Source organism: Toxotes jaculatrix, chromosome 8 (assembly GCF_017976425.1).
Source record: "Toxotes jaculatrix isolate fToxJac2 chromosome 8, fToxJac2.pri, whole genome shotgun sequence".
Classification (NCBI taxonomy): domain Eukaryota; kingdom Metazoa; phylum Chordata; class Actinopteri; family Toxotidae; genus Toxotes; species Toxotes jaculatrix.
This window is the reverse complement of record NC_054401.1, coordinates 21,664,944-21,681,397: the sequence shown is the minus strand read 5'-3', so window position 1 is coordinate 21,681,397 and position 16,454 is coordinate 21,664,944. Positions and strand designations below refer to the sequence as shown.

The 16,454-nt window shown below is 41.8% G+C and overlaps 1 protein-coding gene across 1 annotated transcript in view; it reads right to left on the bottom strand.

Moving 5' to 3' along the window:
* The window catches only part of snap91a (synaptosome associated protein 91a), a 42,372-nt gene extending 26,922 nt beyond the window's left edge, over positions 1–15,450 (bottom strand). The window contains exon 1 of the mRNA XM_041044669.1: positions 15,321–15,450. Coding sequence (XP_040900603.1) covers positions 15,321–15,450 — 130 coding nt within the window. The remainder of the gene's footprint in view (positions 1–15,320) is intronic.
* Positions 15,451–16,454: the final 1,004 nt, after the last annotated feature.

The following is a 16,454-nucleotide window of genomic DNA, read 5'->3' as shown; positions in this document are numbered from 1 at the left end:
AATTCAGATACGCACTAATTTGTCCAGCGGTGAACTTTCCATTACTTTATTCAAAGTGTGCTGCATGATGCTCTGGAAACGATTTCCACATGCAGCAGAAAAGAAAGAGAGAGACACAGAAACAGGCAGATCACAGAACACAGCCTCAATTCTGACTGAGATGCTGAACAACAATTGAGCAGGAACTCCTGACTCACCCCCCTGACCCCCCCACCCTCACTCTCAATTATTCATATGTGTGAGTGTGTGTAAGAAAGAGAGAAAGAGTGTGAGGCAGCTCGAATTGTAGCCCTTGACAAGTGCTAGCACACACAGATAATCACACTCACTAACAAATGAACTGCCTGATTGGATTAATATTCCATTTACTGTACACAGCAAATTGAGTCATATAAATATTGTTGTATTGCATCACTGCATTTAAAAAAACCTACTTTAATATGTTCCTCCAGAGCCACAGCTGATTTCACAGGCTGATCAGCGTTGTCTATGAATAGTTCACTGTAACACTGATGGACGTCCCTTTTCAAGGCCCCTAATTATGCAGATGTTTGGGAGTAATCTACAGTGTGACCTTCTGCAGACAATGGAAACAAGCTGTAACCACAACACTGACATAACATTTGGAGTGTATGTGGCAAACATCTACTATCTCTTTCACATTTTATACATTTCTTTAGCATTTGAGCAGCTACAAACGTTAATTTTCCTACTTTTGTGATAAAAGCTACGAGCCACCACTCCTCCACAAATAAAAAAACAGAAATTATTCTGCTGACAAGTTGATCTCCCCAAATGGGAACAACTGTACTACAATGATGTAGTAAAATAAACAGGATTAAAAAGTTTCAGAATATTCAGCAGTACAGAAGCAATAAGGAAACTGATAATGAATGTACCAAGTGTATCTGTATCTGTTTATCTGCATTTTACATGAAGCACGAAATGAAATCAAAATCAATCCAAATACTGAGATTGGAACAATCAGAGCACCATTGTAAAAAAAAAAAAAAAAGTAGCCACAATGATGTACTGAGCAAGTGCAGATAACCACGGAAGATGCCACATGATACCTCGCCATGATAAAAGCCTGATGGGGAAGCAGAATCAGCGAGAGCTGAGAAGCAGTGGTATTGAACCACTGAGCGTAATTGCAGTGTGAGTCTATCCAGCTGTAAGAGCATTTAGCCATCAGCTGGTGATTACTGCAACAGTCACATCTACATTTAAATCTAGAGAATCACAAACGTTCTGCAGCAGTGGTGCAGACCTCAGGCTACAGCTCCGTTTGCATTAGCACACATGCAAAAGAAATCAAAAACATGTCCGTGTCCAGGGGTCCAACACCGCACAATCCAATCATCACTTCACATTGTAAGGTAAATACAGGAGGAAAGCTGCTATATGGCAAACAAGAGATTACCATATCACATAAAACAGGAAGTGGGAGTGTTCTTAAACACACCTACAAAGTTTCAGCATTAATAGACGATTGAAGGAGAGTAAGGGTCTGACATGTTCACATGTGAAAGGAAACAGGACATCTGGAAATTGCAGTCTTCATGCTGACAGATGCAGAGTATTTAGACCATGGTCCCACTGGCTATAATTATTACCCAGTAATTAAACTTACAGTGACATGTAGATGTTAAAGCTGGTCCATGAAGCACAGTTCACAAGATTTAATATTACAAAGTCTATTGTGACTCTAACAATGTCATAGCAGCCAAACAGGAGCTGACAGTCCCTTGTGCTGTGGTCCTGGTATAACATTTGTGCTCCCCAATGACAGCATACAGAACATGTCCTTCATTTAAAGCCTGGGGAATTTTTAGATGGTACACAAGGTTATTAAAGGCATGAGGATTACATAGCCCCTACACTATTCTACTATGTTATATAAATATGCACTCAGAATACACACATGTGCACACATGCATCCTCGCCTTGCTCTATTTTACAGCCACAGCACCTGAGCCGTCACTGTGTAGCGAGCAAAAAGAAGGAGAACCGTTGGTGTAGCATGTTGACATCCTCTACAGTGTGTGTGTAAAAAGACTCCTGTCTCATAAACGGACGTAAACATGCAGTCTAAAAACATGAATCTGCACAAACACACAAACAATTACATCTGATGTTGCAACCAAACATGAATCAGCATTTTGCTTGATGAGCAAATTTTTGTACAACATGCAGCTTAGTCAAATTTTCTCTAACTGTCTCTTTAAAGCATGAATGTCTGGACTGGAAGACTGGAACTAAGGTCCCTTCACAATGTTACATCTGGAAGTTAAAATTCATCAGAACACACAGCTGTCTCAGCTGTGTCCTCAAAGGTACTGCAGCATTTCTACAGGCATGATATTTTTAACAGCAGTGAAATAGCCACAGTTTATCACTGAACCATGATAAGCTTTTAGCATTCTTTCTAACCCTTGTAGCAAAACACTGTTTTTTTTTTAAATATGTAAAGCTGTCATTATTGAAATGTTTAATTTATATAATAAAATAATCCCCTTAAAAGACTTTTAAAAAAAAAATTAAGTCACCACAAGTGTTTTATGCCTTTCATTGAGTTTATTCTTCCCCAGCACTGTTGACGTAAAAAACAAAACAAAAAAACTAATGAAAATCAAATTAAGGAGTTGCATTAGGATGTCTGAGTCACTCATTCACTGAAATAAATATGGCTGTCAGCGTGTACTCTGCAATTGCATTTCAAACTCCAGGGAGTAGGGAGCAGTGCTGTGTCGGCAGATGTCACTGAGCATGCTCTGAGTGTTCTTTTTTGTTCTTTTCCAGTGCTTTTCCTTGTTGCTGAGCTTGAAGAAATAAAATACAATGGTAATGTTTATTGTAATGAAAATATATGTATTGATTAAAAATACATAAAAGAGCACGCTATGACTCTTTGAGGAGGTACAGTGTACATCCTTTTGGTCTTTTCATGGGATCATGGGATTTACTGATAACGACAAAAGGATAAAACAACAGCAGGCTTATTCATTAACAAGCCCTCAGACCTCCACTTATCTATGTAATGTGTGTAAATATACAGTACTCTGGCTAGCTTGCAAAACACCAGTGGTCATTACAGCCTGCTGTGAGTGGAGAGGCTGGCATCTATATGATGGTTGTGTCCATTTGTCGTTGTTGGATATTGTCGTATCATCATGGAAAAATGTTTTTTTCTATGTAGCCAAAACCTGAAGTAGAGAATTTTTCTGTGCCCCAGAGCTCCACTGTTATCCAAAAACCTATAACAGGACTAAGAGCCAAGTGGTTCTCTGTGTATTGCAGTATTAGGCACAGCTGTGGTTTGCTCTAATTGCTAACCTTAGCATGTTAACATGCTGACAATGATAACGCAAACATGCAGATGTTTCAAATTACAGATGAGACTGATGTCACTGAACAGAATGTCATTAGTTTCGTAGAAATCTGGTCATAAACCAAAGTGCTCCATTCACTGAGCTCATTGTCATGTTCATGAAATCAGTCTGAGAAGACTTTTGCTTTGTGACATGGAGCATTATCCTGCTGGAAGGAGCCATTAGAAGATGGTGAACTGTGGCCACAAAGGGATGAACATGGCAGCAACAACACTCAGATAGGCTGAGGCACTCACACAATGATTGACTGGTATTAAGGCCCAAAGTGAATCAAGGAAACATCCCCCACACCCTTACACCACCACCACCAGCCTGGACTGTTGACACAGGGCAGGTTGGGTCCATGGATTCATGCTGTTGATGCCAATTTCTGACCCTACCATCTGCAGCCTCAGCAGAAATCCAGATTCATCAGACCAGGCTACGTTTTTTTTTCCAGTCTTCACTTGACCAGTTTTGGTGAGTCTGTGCCCACTGCAGCCTCAGATTTCTGTTTGTGGTCGTCTACTGTTGTAGCTTATCCATCTCAAGGTCGGACATGTTCATTCTGCTTTTCTGCTCACCACAGTTGTAAAAAGTGATTTTCTGAGTTACCGTAGTCTTTCTGTCAGCTCCAACCGGTCTGTCCATTCTCCTCTGACCTCTCTCATTAACAAGGTGTTTCTGACTGCAGAACAACCATCCTGACCAAACTCTAGAGACTGTTGTACATGAAAATCCAAGACAAGCAGCTTCAGAAATATTCAGACCAGCTCATCTGGCACCAACAATCATGCCACAGTCAAAGTCATTCTGGAGTTTGATGTGAACATTAACTGAAGCTTCTGACCTGTATCTGCATGGTTTTATGCACTGTGCTGCTGTCAGGTGATTGGCTGATTGGATAACTGCATGAATACGCAGGTGTACATAGGCACTGTATCTTATTTTAAACCAATCCCACATTCACCATGCTCACCAGCTATTTTCTGCACCAGCTAAAATTTGTATTCAACAAATCCACTATTATGACCTATTTCATTTGATTAGATCTTTGCTAAAAACTACGGCGCACTGCTGTTATAGGAAATTATTTACGTTGTTTAAAAAAATTGGAATTATGGGATTTGTAGACAGTAAGAAATTAAATAATAAGAGACTTAACCTGGGGTGTTCTTGTAGCAGCTAATGCAGGAGGCTTATATTGATCGTGATCTTCTGCTCTCACACTTTGGACTCGTGTGTGCCCCATTGACCGACACAGTGTCAGATAACTGTCACTGAATACCATATCAGGATGCCCCGCAGCGCCTGCCACACCCAACAGATACCTGACGGGGACTCCAGTTTCAAATACCATCCTCTAACACATCGATAAACGTAACTAATATCAAAGCCCAAGTGTGTGAGTACAACTGACGGCAAACTGCCAAGCATGCGTGCAGCACAGGGCATACTCGAGCAGATACGCATGCCTGCACGACACACACGCCACACACGCAACACCCTCCTCGCATTTTTCATAGATGCATTTTGACAAATGCACCAATAAATACCACTGGGGACATGCCAAAGTGGTCTCCTAGGCAACAGGCTCTCATATTTGCAGTGGCATGGAGGATTCAGTTAAATTCCTTTGAAATCATCTTCACATGCACAAACTCCCACAGCAGCAGACTGATAGGGGTCATCTAGCCAAAGCCAGATGCATGTGAGTCATACCAGGCTTAGCACAGCTAAAAGATTCAACACTGAATTCATACAAATATCCTTCATATAACCTCTCTGAGCATTTATGTTACTTTCTATACTAAAGATCTATTTATTCTAATATGTCATCTAGACTCATATTGTTGACACGGTGATTAACATAAGGACTGGTGTATTCAGTGAGGGCTTTATCTATGTAAGAGTGCAGTGTGATACAAGCCATGCTGCATGAGTGATGCCCTGTTGAGCTACACATGAATGGACCATGAAAGCACGGCGTTTATTTATAGCTCCTCTCACCCTCAAGCAACATACAAGGGGGAGAATAAAAAAATACCCAGAATGCACTGTGCCCCAGCGTAGCATAGCTTCAATGTGGTGTGGCAGCCAAACAAAGAGGAAGCCATTGGGATCCAGACACTGTGGAGGCTGGACGTGACATGTGAGGAAGAAGCTGGCATCCTGCACAATGCTACTGCTACTGCTGGTGGACACAGATAGCAATGCTGTCTTCATATGGACGCTTTGGTTTTCAGTAACATTTCACTCACTTGTTGGTGGAGTTGCGGTTTGTGTGTAGCGATCACCCTTTCTTTGTCTGCTCGGTCACGGTGGCTATTAACGCTCACACTACCGTGCTCTTCTTTATATTACCATCAAAACACTGCTGTTACAACCAGAAACAAAAAATACAAACACTTACTCTTCAGACATTCACAGGAATTGGAAGCTACAATATATTGAGTGTTTAGAGCAGCTAATAGAAATGCTCTCATAAACCTTCTACAGGTAGATTAACTGTGATGTTCTCTCATTCAGCTGCTAAGTACCAAATAGACTTTTGTTCATTGGTCTGCGGGCGAATCTCGTCCTTCCTCGCTCATCATTCAACAAAGCACCCTAACACACATTCGATAAATCTTTTCCCCCGGTGAACAGGTCTGCCTCTGCCTGCTGTGTTCACCGATCAATCTTTTTCTAATTACTCTAATTGTCTGTCCTCTTGCACGCGGCTCCCATGTCTCCTAACTACTGATGCTCTCTCAGACAAAAAACATCCTCATATCAGAGCCTATGTGAATTTTTTCCTGTATATTTATTTTGTCCTACCGAGCTCATTAGGTTTCTTATTAGATGTTCACCTCCCATGAGCCTTTGTATCTTCCCTGTTTGAATAAAAAATAGCTTGTGACTTCTGTTTTCCTTTAGGTGCAAGTTCTGCTCCAAGGGAGGAGACAGAGACAGATATCCACCCTGTATGCTGAACTAAATAATGCAGCCAAGACATTTTTTTTTTCTGGATTGCTGGAGTCTTTTTTCCTGACAGAGAAAAAAACTCTATCTGTGTGGGTGCTACAATTGGCCTGTCCATGGCCGAAGAAGCTCAGGAAGGGAGGGTGGGAGGTGGGAAAGTAACAATGGAATAAAGGAGGGAAATAATTTGTTGATACACAACCAATAAAATTAACCATTAATGTTTCACAGCACTGAATTTGGCCATATGTTTCTGAGAAATGTAGTGGTATACAGAAAAGGTCATTTCCCACTCAATATAACAAACCCATTAAAAGGCAAATTAGAGCTTGCACTTTTGTTAACATCCAAGGCCAATTTGGGCCAGTACTGCCCAACAGACATCTGATTAACTTTGACTCAAAGCATCTAAACCAAGCTCTAACCATGTAGCATCTGATGATGTTATTGGAATAAACTCCTGCGAACCGACAGAAGAGGTTAAAAACCATCAAAATAAATCCAAAAGAATTTCCTAGAGCTGCACAGCAGGTGTAGAGATGAAGAAAGCCTGAGCTCGTGAGCAACTGGATAACTGAATAATCTAAGGAGTCAAAAAACTTGAACAAAAAACGTCACTGTAGTGAAGGTCAACATTTCTCAGAAATCGACTACATGCTTCTACGACAACAAATCTGTATGAAAACTAAAATAAAAAGTTCACTAAAACCCAGCTGATCATTCACTAAATACATGTTTGCATAGGGCTAAGACTCCATATCAGAAATAAAATCCGGAAAGACTGTGAAGAGTGGTGCATTTTTCCTAGAGTCCCAAAAACCAAAAATAAAGTAACAAAGGTATAGTTTACCTATCTCTGTCTGAAGTCAAAAACCCAATGTTCCTAAAAATTTCAAGATGTCCATCATCCTCTTTGTGGCTGTAAAATGTTCACGTTGGCTAACAACAGACATAGCAACAGTAACAAAGGAGGGCTGTGCTTACTGCAAATGGTTCACTTTCTAAATTCAATAAGGACTCTAATAATATAAAATCATGATGCATTTTATTTATAATGCACTTTTCATTTAAAATCAAATCTCAAAGTGCTACAAGGTTAAAAGAGCATAAAAGCCTCTGAACTATCACTGAACAGATAAGGACAGATGTTGTCAGATACTGTTCCTTGGGTCTGAGTCTGAGGGAATGACTCCAGCAGAGCCACAGGTATTGTATAACTTTCAAAACTATTCCAAACTTTTTAATACAATCCAAATGGTCCCACAGGGTTCCTTGTATCTGGTGATTCAGTCAGTGGGGGAATACTTTTTTGTGGCATTTTTTTTTTTTTTTTGCAAAGTCATGCCCTCAGACAGAACTCAGCAGTCAGACAGTAATAAAACAGCAGGAAACCCATGCCTCCCTGCATTATTGATATACTGCTCGGGTACAGACATACAAACCCATCAGTGTTTGAACTGCTAACGCTGCTGCTGTTTACCTGCATACCAGGACAAATAACTGTTTACCTGCATCCTGTTCTGGGTAAAGCAAACCTCTGCCTTTACATTCTGCCCATCCAAGTGCACTAAATCCCCCCGCAAATACAACTGCACTGTAATGTCAGTGCTGTTATCCTCAGACTAGGAGGCTCAAGGGCATCACAACCTCCAGAGAACATCAGAGAGAGGACTGAAATGCATGGGGAGAGGTGGGAGGCATTAAAAAAAGGAGAAGCAAATCATTTCGAATCAGCTGCTCAGATTTAGAGTAGATAATGGTCTGATAACAGCTGTATGGGAGATCCTGGTCCCAGGTCATTAATCTGGACACACACTGTTAGTAGGACAGTCCACTTCCCACGCAGTGTTTGACATTAGAGAGGCATTCTGGGGCTTTCAAGGATACCCGCTGTGAGATCAGCACTGCAGTGCATGCTGAGCCCCTCTTACCAGCCTCCTTTCACATTCCTCTGTTCACCGCAGTTCACCATTAGGCAAACACTAACACTGAATCAGTATAAAGGAGAGAGGAAGAAAGAAGAGCAGAGTGGGGGGTGATGGTGTGAAGATGGAGCAGGAGAGTCTATATACAAGCATCATACAACATACAAGCATCAAGAATACAAGCATCATACACAACCTTTATTCTGACTTCTCCAGTTTTGTTTCCAGACCCCCCCCCCCCCCCCATCCCCCCACTAGTTTGTCTACCTTTAAAGCATCTCTAATAGCCATTAAAGCATCAATTTCTGATCCTTTCTTTATTTCAACTCACTGCAGTGTAACAGCAACGAGTTGTCACATAGATGTGCAAAATGTCCCACTGCTACCTGCTAAAACACCAGAATCTATTCCTAATACCCTGGATTGTAACTGTGAAGCAGCACGAAAAAAATAACTAGCAGCCGCAGCCAGCAGTCCCAATGAAGATATCCACACTGACAGTGTTGGGTCAGCAAGTGGAGGTCCTTAAAAGAATGTTATTGTGTGTCAGTTTTACTGACATTTCTCAGGAATGCCACACCTCTGCTGCTCCTGTGAAAACTGTGTTTTAACTTCAATATTTTGCACATGCTTGGAGTGAGGACAGGCTGTCTAAATACTGTTCACGAGTTCCTTCCACAGACTAACTGTTCATGGACATGACAGCCTCAGCAGAATGCGTTACTGTTGCTGGGAGACATAAAATAATTCGTACACATTTAGCTGCTTGGTACCAGAAGCAAAAACATAATCTCAAACTGGTGACAAAAAAGAGAACCTTAATATTTCTAGCCCAGGTGTTTCTGTGTTCATATTTCTGATGGCAATAGTAACTGTTTGCCAGACGTTTACAAGGGTTGGACTGTTTAGCTGTGTTATTGTTTCCAGAATTAAAGATCTAGTTTAATATTTTTGGGAGATTTGATTACTTGAGTCATATCTGTATAAAGCCAAAGCTAGCAGCCAATTAGCTGGCAGCTGGCTTTGTCAAACCACAGCCACAAATTGTTTTGACATTTTTGTACAGTTAAAAACTAAAAAAAAGATATAAAGATAAAAAGTGTTAATTAATGGTAAGATAGCTGTTCCCTCTCTCATCTTTATGCTAAGCTGAGCTAAGCTGGCTGTAGCTTCATGTCTAATGGACAGAAAGTATATTTACTATAAAAATATATAAATATGGCTGATATGCTTACATGTGCATGTGCTATTTTTTCTTAATATGACTGTCAAGTAGATCTTGTCTAAACTGGTTTAACCAGTGCACTATACTGTGCAGCTGTAGGCTGTTACAGAAATTATATGTATGAAAACACATATGACAGATAGAGATTCACAGATACTCAAAATGAAATAGCTTTGATTGGTACGAGGGATACAAAACTTTAACACTTAACATGTACACAAACACGTGAGACTTTAAAGACTATCATGACAGCCCCCACACCTCACCCTCTCCTCCCCTCCCCCTATTTCAAGAGGACTTGTCTGTCTCTCAAATGTGGTAACACAGTGATGGTGACTCATGTTGTGGTAACAGCACCATAGCAGCCAAAGGGGACTCAGCACGCTGTTTATGTTTCTCACCGCTTACCCTCCTGCCTTCTACCCCCTCACCGAACACACACACAAACACACACACGAGCACACACACACACACACACACAGAGCAGGCCATATATCCTGCGTTTGCTCTGAGCAGGGCTTAATCGCATCTCTGTGTTAGAAAAACCTGTTAATTGGAGTGACTAGATTTAGAGCAGCAGCAGAGCTGGTGATAATTATTTCAGCAAACACAGACAGAATCTCAGCCATGACGCTTAATTAGAAATAAGGTCATAATGATAAACACTAAGTTTAAATGTAATTTACATACAAAATAAGAGGAAAAGAAGAAGAAGTGAGCAAGGGAGGGAAAATTATGCCATATATTTTTGAAAACATAACCTTCAAGCTATAAAGTTGTCTTAGCTCTCCTCACAGTGGGAGGATTAAGAGGTTAGGGCAACATGAGTAGCAGTAGATAAAGATGGAGGCTATTACGAGCAGCAGGAGTGGATGAGCGTGCCTCATTTGGCAGACATTTAAACCCTGTTACCCCAGTTCTCTAGATGTCTTCCTCTGGGCAGCAGATACCCTGCATGTCCTTTGATTTACACTCGGGGCCTTTGGATTCACGCTGAGAAGCGGCTCAGTTGTTATCCTGAACAAACTACAAAAACGCTGCCTTCAAGTATACCTCATTAGCCCCTAACTCTGAGTCAGGCAGCTCAGCAGGTTTGTATAAAACATGGTGCCATTGCAAATCAGGTACCACAATGTAGCATTCCACTCACTGCCACCAATAGATCGTGTATTTACCTTTCTTGATCACATTTATAATCCTAAGATTTCTAACAGGACAGTCTGCCACATCATTAAATCACCAGATTTACAAGTATCGGTGAAAATGGTTTGCGGGTGCCATTCCTTTCTCCATCGTGAACCCCTGAGTCATGTGCCTGTCAGCGTGCCAGAGGGCCACAGCACTGCACCAACAGCTCTGAAAAAGGAATAAAATTTAAATTTAAAGGTGACACACGTACTTCTTTCACACACAAATAAATCTGCAATCAACATTACAGTGAGGCTAGAGCAGGTACTGCTCTCTGTGCCATCTTCTGCAGATGAGAGTTGTAAGTAGCAATGTCTTCAGATCATTTCTAGGAAGACTCAGGGTCTGCACCCCCTGCAATCTGATGTATTAAATGTGCTAAACAAACAAACAAACGCTGAGTTAACATTCAATGTTTCTACCAAAGTGTGTGTGTATCTTTGCGGTCCACAAGAAAAAAAAAACATTTGCAAAGATGATTTTTTTAAATATTTTGAATCCTGCATTGTTTGAAACTACATTTACTGTGCATGATAGAAACAAAACTGGGACCCACTCATAACAACACTGCCAAAAACTCCACAGGGTACCATTAATCTACAGAATGCCTTTACTTTATGGCACAAATCAGAAAGAGGGTACTGTTGTTACGACACACATTAAGCTTTCAGATTTTTGTCACAGACAAAAACCGCTAATCTTCTCTGCAATGGTTTTCTTTGTTCACTGTAATTATCCTAATGCCTTGAAAACTTCAGCCCATTCAGGCAACTGACTCACAGCTGCACCTCCTCCTCTGCACCACCCTGCTCCGATCCAAAAAAAGACACTCATCTGGATCCCCACACAAGTCCGGTGCTGAGATGTTGCCAGCGGCGTGTGGCATGCATGCACCTTTTTGTGTAAGCACATGCATGCAAACAGACACGCAGGCACACACACATTGCACACGCCACTGCAACTCTCAGATATCAGGAACCTTCTGTAAGACACACTCAGGCAATCTGTGCTACTGCCTGAGCTCTAATCTTTTAAGAGTTCAGAAAACATCCGACCGGTATCTCCGTCATCTGTCAGGCTCTTTAAATAAATGGCAAATGCGTCTCCAAATTCTTGCCGAACCTCTGGAGACACATCTCTGCTATTGTGCTATTACTGAGATCACTTCTTTTAGCCTTTACTTATCCATAATGTAAGCAGTTTGTGGCATTTTGTCACAGTCCACTATCTTGAACCCTTAGGAAACAGCCTCTAATATGCAAAAATGTAAAAGATACAACAATTACTACACTTAAAAAGAACACTACACCAATAAAAAAACATATCTGTTTATAGCTGAATCCCTGACTTTCCTAACATTTTCTATTTATGATGTCTTTGATGCCCCAAAAGGCTGCAGCACCTGATTCAGTCCCAAAGCTGTCTGATTTCTGATCTTCTCAGTATTTCTCTCTCTGTCTGGGGCTTTGGGGTCACAGCATGAGGAGCTTACTGCCCTGCTGCTCTCTGGATGTCACTTGAACTAGATCAGCTGAGCAACAGACCAATACGCATTTGGCCGCCAGTGGAACAACCTAGAAGAGATTATTTTTAGACCTTGGACACATATCTGTCGAGAAATGTCCAGCTGTAGTACTAGAATACAGTCTGATAATAGTCATTAATGCTAACAAGGGAACCAAGACGTTTGCTAACAAAAGAAGAAGGATCCTTTACTGCTCTACACATCTCCACAGGGTGAAGTCAAACAAAGGTTAATTCATGTTTTCTGCATAATATTGCTTTGACGTTGATGATCAGATTGACTAACTACATTATTTAATGGACGTCACAACCTTTAGCTCACTTTATGCAAAATTGTACGCAGTGTATGTCAATACTGATACAGAACAATGCAAGAAATCTCGGAAAAACACATTTATGGTAAGTATGACAGCTGTAATGAATAATGCTAAAGCATAATAAGGGTATTTAATGTTGCGGAGGGGCTGTGTCGAGCTCCTCTGTGTGAAACAGGACAGAACAGTGGTTGTGAAGACAGTGATGAGAGCACTATTGTTTTTCTGCAAGTGGCCACAGAGGCATTGCACAGTGTACACAGACACTGCACCAAAACCAGACATTTTTCAGTATCGCCCAAACGGCACATTGAGTAAATGTCAGTTCAGGATGAAACTGGATATAATGTCAAACAATGTCCCTGAGGCCTCTCCTCCAATGTGAAAATAATTCACCTTTCAAGCAGGGTGAACTGGTTCTTTAAGAAGCAAGAAAAACAGTCTGATCTGCTCAAACTGGAGACTTGAGTGTTCAGATGAATCTCAGGAGTTTATTCATTTACGGTTATACTGCACTGTCCTGAGCTCCTGTGTGCGTTGATATGAAGAAACTAAACAATCAACATTGTGTGCATGACACTAAACAAGTAAAAGGAGTAAGAAAAACAACAACCACTGTGGCCACAAGCAGAAGCTGCAGGATAACAGACAGCTGCTTTAAAAACATCCTCATGTTTATTTGTGACACGCTGAACTGTAGTGCAGCAGTGTCAGCAAACTAATGGCAGTTGCACAGCTGTCTGTTTTAAAGTTTGTTAATATCAACTAGCATTATCCACCATGAGCTACTGCTCGTACCAGACAAGTATAAGGTTGTAGCAGCAAAACCACAGAGTGCATGGAAAGAGTGTGTGGATGACACACTGTAAAGTTTAAGACTGTCTAGGTTGTGTGTTCGATACTTACTGTATCTGTTATTCAAATCCTTTTTCTGTGGGTGACTAGGAAAACCATATGTGAAAGAGAGGCGCTCCCACATTGACAAAGTGCTGACACACAGACATTGGGAAGTGGGTGAGCTTTCTACTTTGTTGTGCTATGATTCAACGCAACTCATCGTACAGTTTAATTTCTGAGTCTGGACACGAACCGGCTGGAGGACTGATTTCTTCCACTGGATCTGAGTTTGCCAACTTGTACTTCATTCATTAATTTCCTGAGACCAAAGAAATGTGTGGTGCTGATGGCTGACATCATGTGACACAACAGTGTATTTACGGTGTAGCCCAGTCATCTGTACAGTCACCTGTTGTTGATACAATTACAGAAAATGTGTCAAAATATAGTTATGATCTGACTGGAAAGGCCTGCAAAGTCACCAGCCACCCTTCCTTCATGTCTTCATATTGTCCCCTCTATAAATTCACCCCTTCACCTCTGTCCTTTTGTACTCATCTCCTGAGTAAAAGTTGGCTGTCATTTTTTTGTTGCCATCCAAGTCCATTCTATTGTTTCTTACAGTTCATGATGTGTGTTCCTGCTTTTCTCAGTATCATGATGTTCATCTTCACCTGCACATTTACAGATTTTACAGATTTTAGCACACTGGTACTTATAAAGCCCCTTTAATGTCTAAATATATGCTTTAAAATATGGAAATACGTTAATTTAATTTTTGCAGAGAGATTTATTTTCCATGGACGTTTTTCTTTATTATTTGTCATTGTTAGTTATGTTTTATTGTATATGAGTTCTTATTTTGTGTCAAATATTTTATTCCAAGGCCCCTTTTGTATTATTCTCTTGCAGGAGAGGAGCAGGAATGTGCCCTTGTATTTACATGGATGTTCTGCTTTAGCATTTGTCCTTGACGTCAGATAAAGTAACTGGGGGCTCTGGGGGTTTTCATTAGCCTTCTTTGGCCAGATTTTTACAGATTGATAATACAAAAAATCCTTTAAGGGTTCTTTAAAGGACCTTTGGTATTCTATAAGATTTAAATCAAGGGTGGTTGGGTTTTCCTAAGGATAGGGGGTCAGTGTAAAGCCTGGATCATAACTAAAACGTTAGTGACATGTACAGATACACAAAAGAGCTGTGCTATTTGAAATTCTCAACCCCAGATACAGAACTGTTTGAACTGAGACGATGCATTCATGTGTATACAAAAGAAACCTTTCCAGCATCCAGACACTATTTCTCTTTTAACGTTTGAAAATGGTCTGGCACCAAACCTCCATCTTTTCACTCCCTTGCTTGCACAACAATGTACACCAATAAAAAAGCAAACTGCACCATGAAAAAAAGAAAATCCACAGTGATATATGATGGGAGTGACACACACCTTTTTACGTTCTGATAAGGGATCAGATCCCAAGCAAAGGCCTGTGTGTTTAGTAGTAACAACACCACTTTTAACCTTTTCAATTATGCATTCACCAGCACGGGGGCAGCATGGGGGAGACAGCCTCCAGTCAGGAGGTAGCCTAAGGATCAGGTTTAAGGCTTTATGGCCTCCCTTTGGTTCTACACTGACGCTCATCTACACAGCACAATGGGTGAAGAAGCCCTGCTGTAATTAGGTGATAGGTTTGATTTGTTCAATTAAGGTTTAAATCAAAGTGGTGGATGCCTCATAACGTCTGTGTGTGTGTGAGAGAGTGTGTGTGTGCGTGTGTATGGTGGCTGAGTGACCCCTCCAAGCACATTAACAAGCATTGGAGGGATGGATGGGGGAGGCAACCATCATGGTACTTGGTGTGCATGGCCTAGTTGTGCCTGAGGAGGATGAATGGAGGGTCACAGTAGACAGATAGACAGATAGATAGATAGATAGATAGATAGATAGATAGGTGTTACATCTACTTACATTCCAGGTGCTTTTTCTTTGGAGCTGTCTGTTCATGTGTGGTGGCCTTACACACAGCTCGGCACACCTCGGATCCCGTCAGGCTGTACTGCGCCGCGGCGATGCGGTCCGTCAGCGTCTGACCCGACATCTTCTCTCGGTGGAGTCCAACCTCGACTGTCAGCCGTCCAATATGGTCCTACCCCCCAACCCCAACGCGGAAACGAGCGACCAGCCTCGGGTAATCCCAGCTGCTCCCGAAAACACCACAGAGACACAGAACACCAGAAAAGAAAGTGTGGCACACTTTCTACACGAATGTCATTGATTAGAGTTGTGTAACAGTGCTGGAACTGGCTGATGAGTCTCACTCAGCTGTGTTGGATCTGCATGCGTTTCTGGAACAATCATGAACTGACTTTCTCCCCTGAAGGCCAGTGTCCTCTGAAAATCAGAGCCTATGGATTAGAGGCAAAATATCCAACTGCAAAATCCTCTTCCAGGCTTTCCTTTTCTTTTGGATCAGTTTCTTACTCTTCGTGTTATTGTCCGACAGCCTCCCTGACAAAAACCGTCCTCTCCGGATGATGCTGGTCGCTGCCTCCCCCTCCTCTCTGTCTTCCTTCCTCCAGTCTCCTGGATAATCTTCACCAACACCAACACCACCACCAGTCCGACGATCCCTGTGTATCAGCGGGGCGTGCAGGGAAACATCAGGCCCTGGTTGGCATCATCATCATCCCCCACCATCCAGTGCAGCGGTTGTTCCTCCTCCTCCCCTGCTGGACGCTCCCTGAGCCTGGCCCACCGTCAGCCTGCGAGCCCCGGCGATGCGCGCTACAAACCGGGTCGTTGGATGGCGGCGTTTTCAGAGGATTTGCGTCCCCGGGTTTATTTAATTATTAATTCATTTATATTTCTCACAATGCCCCGCCCCCGTCCTCCTGTGAGTCAAGTGACGCAGTATTACCAACCCTGCTGCTGCCTCTTTCATCGCGAGAGCTGTGAGGAGCCGAGAAAGCGACGGGGGTTGTGAAGGAGACAGGAAGTGAAGGGTTAATACAGCTACTCTACAGCCAAGCTTGATGCTTGTCGTGCTGCTGCCATACTATGAAGGTCATATGAAGCGCGCTGCTTCACATGACACAATTTTCT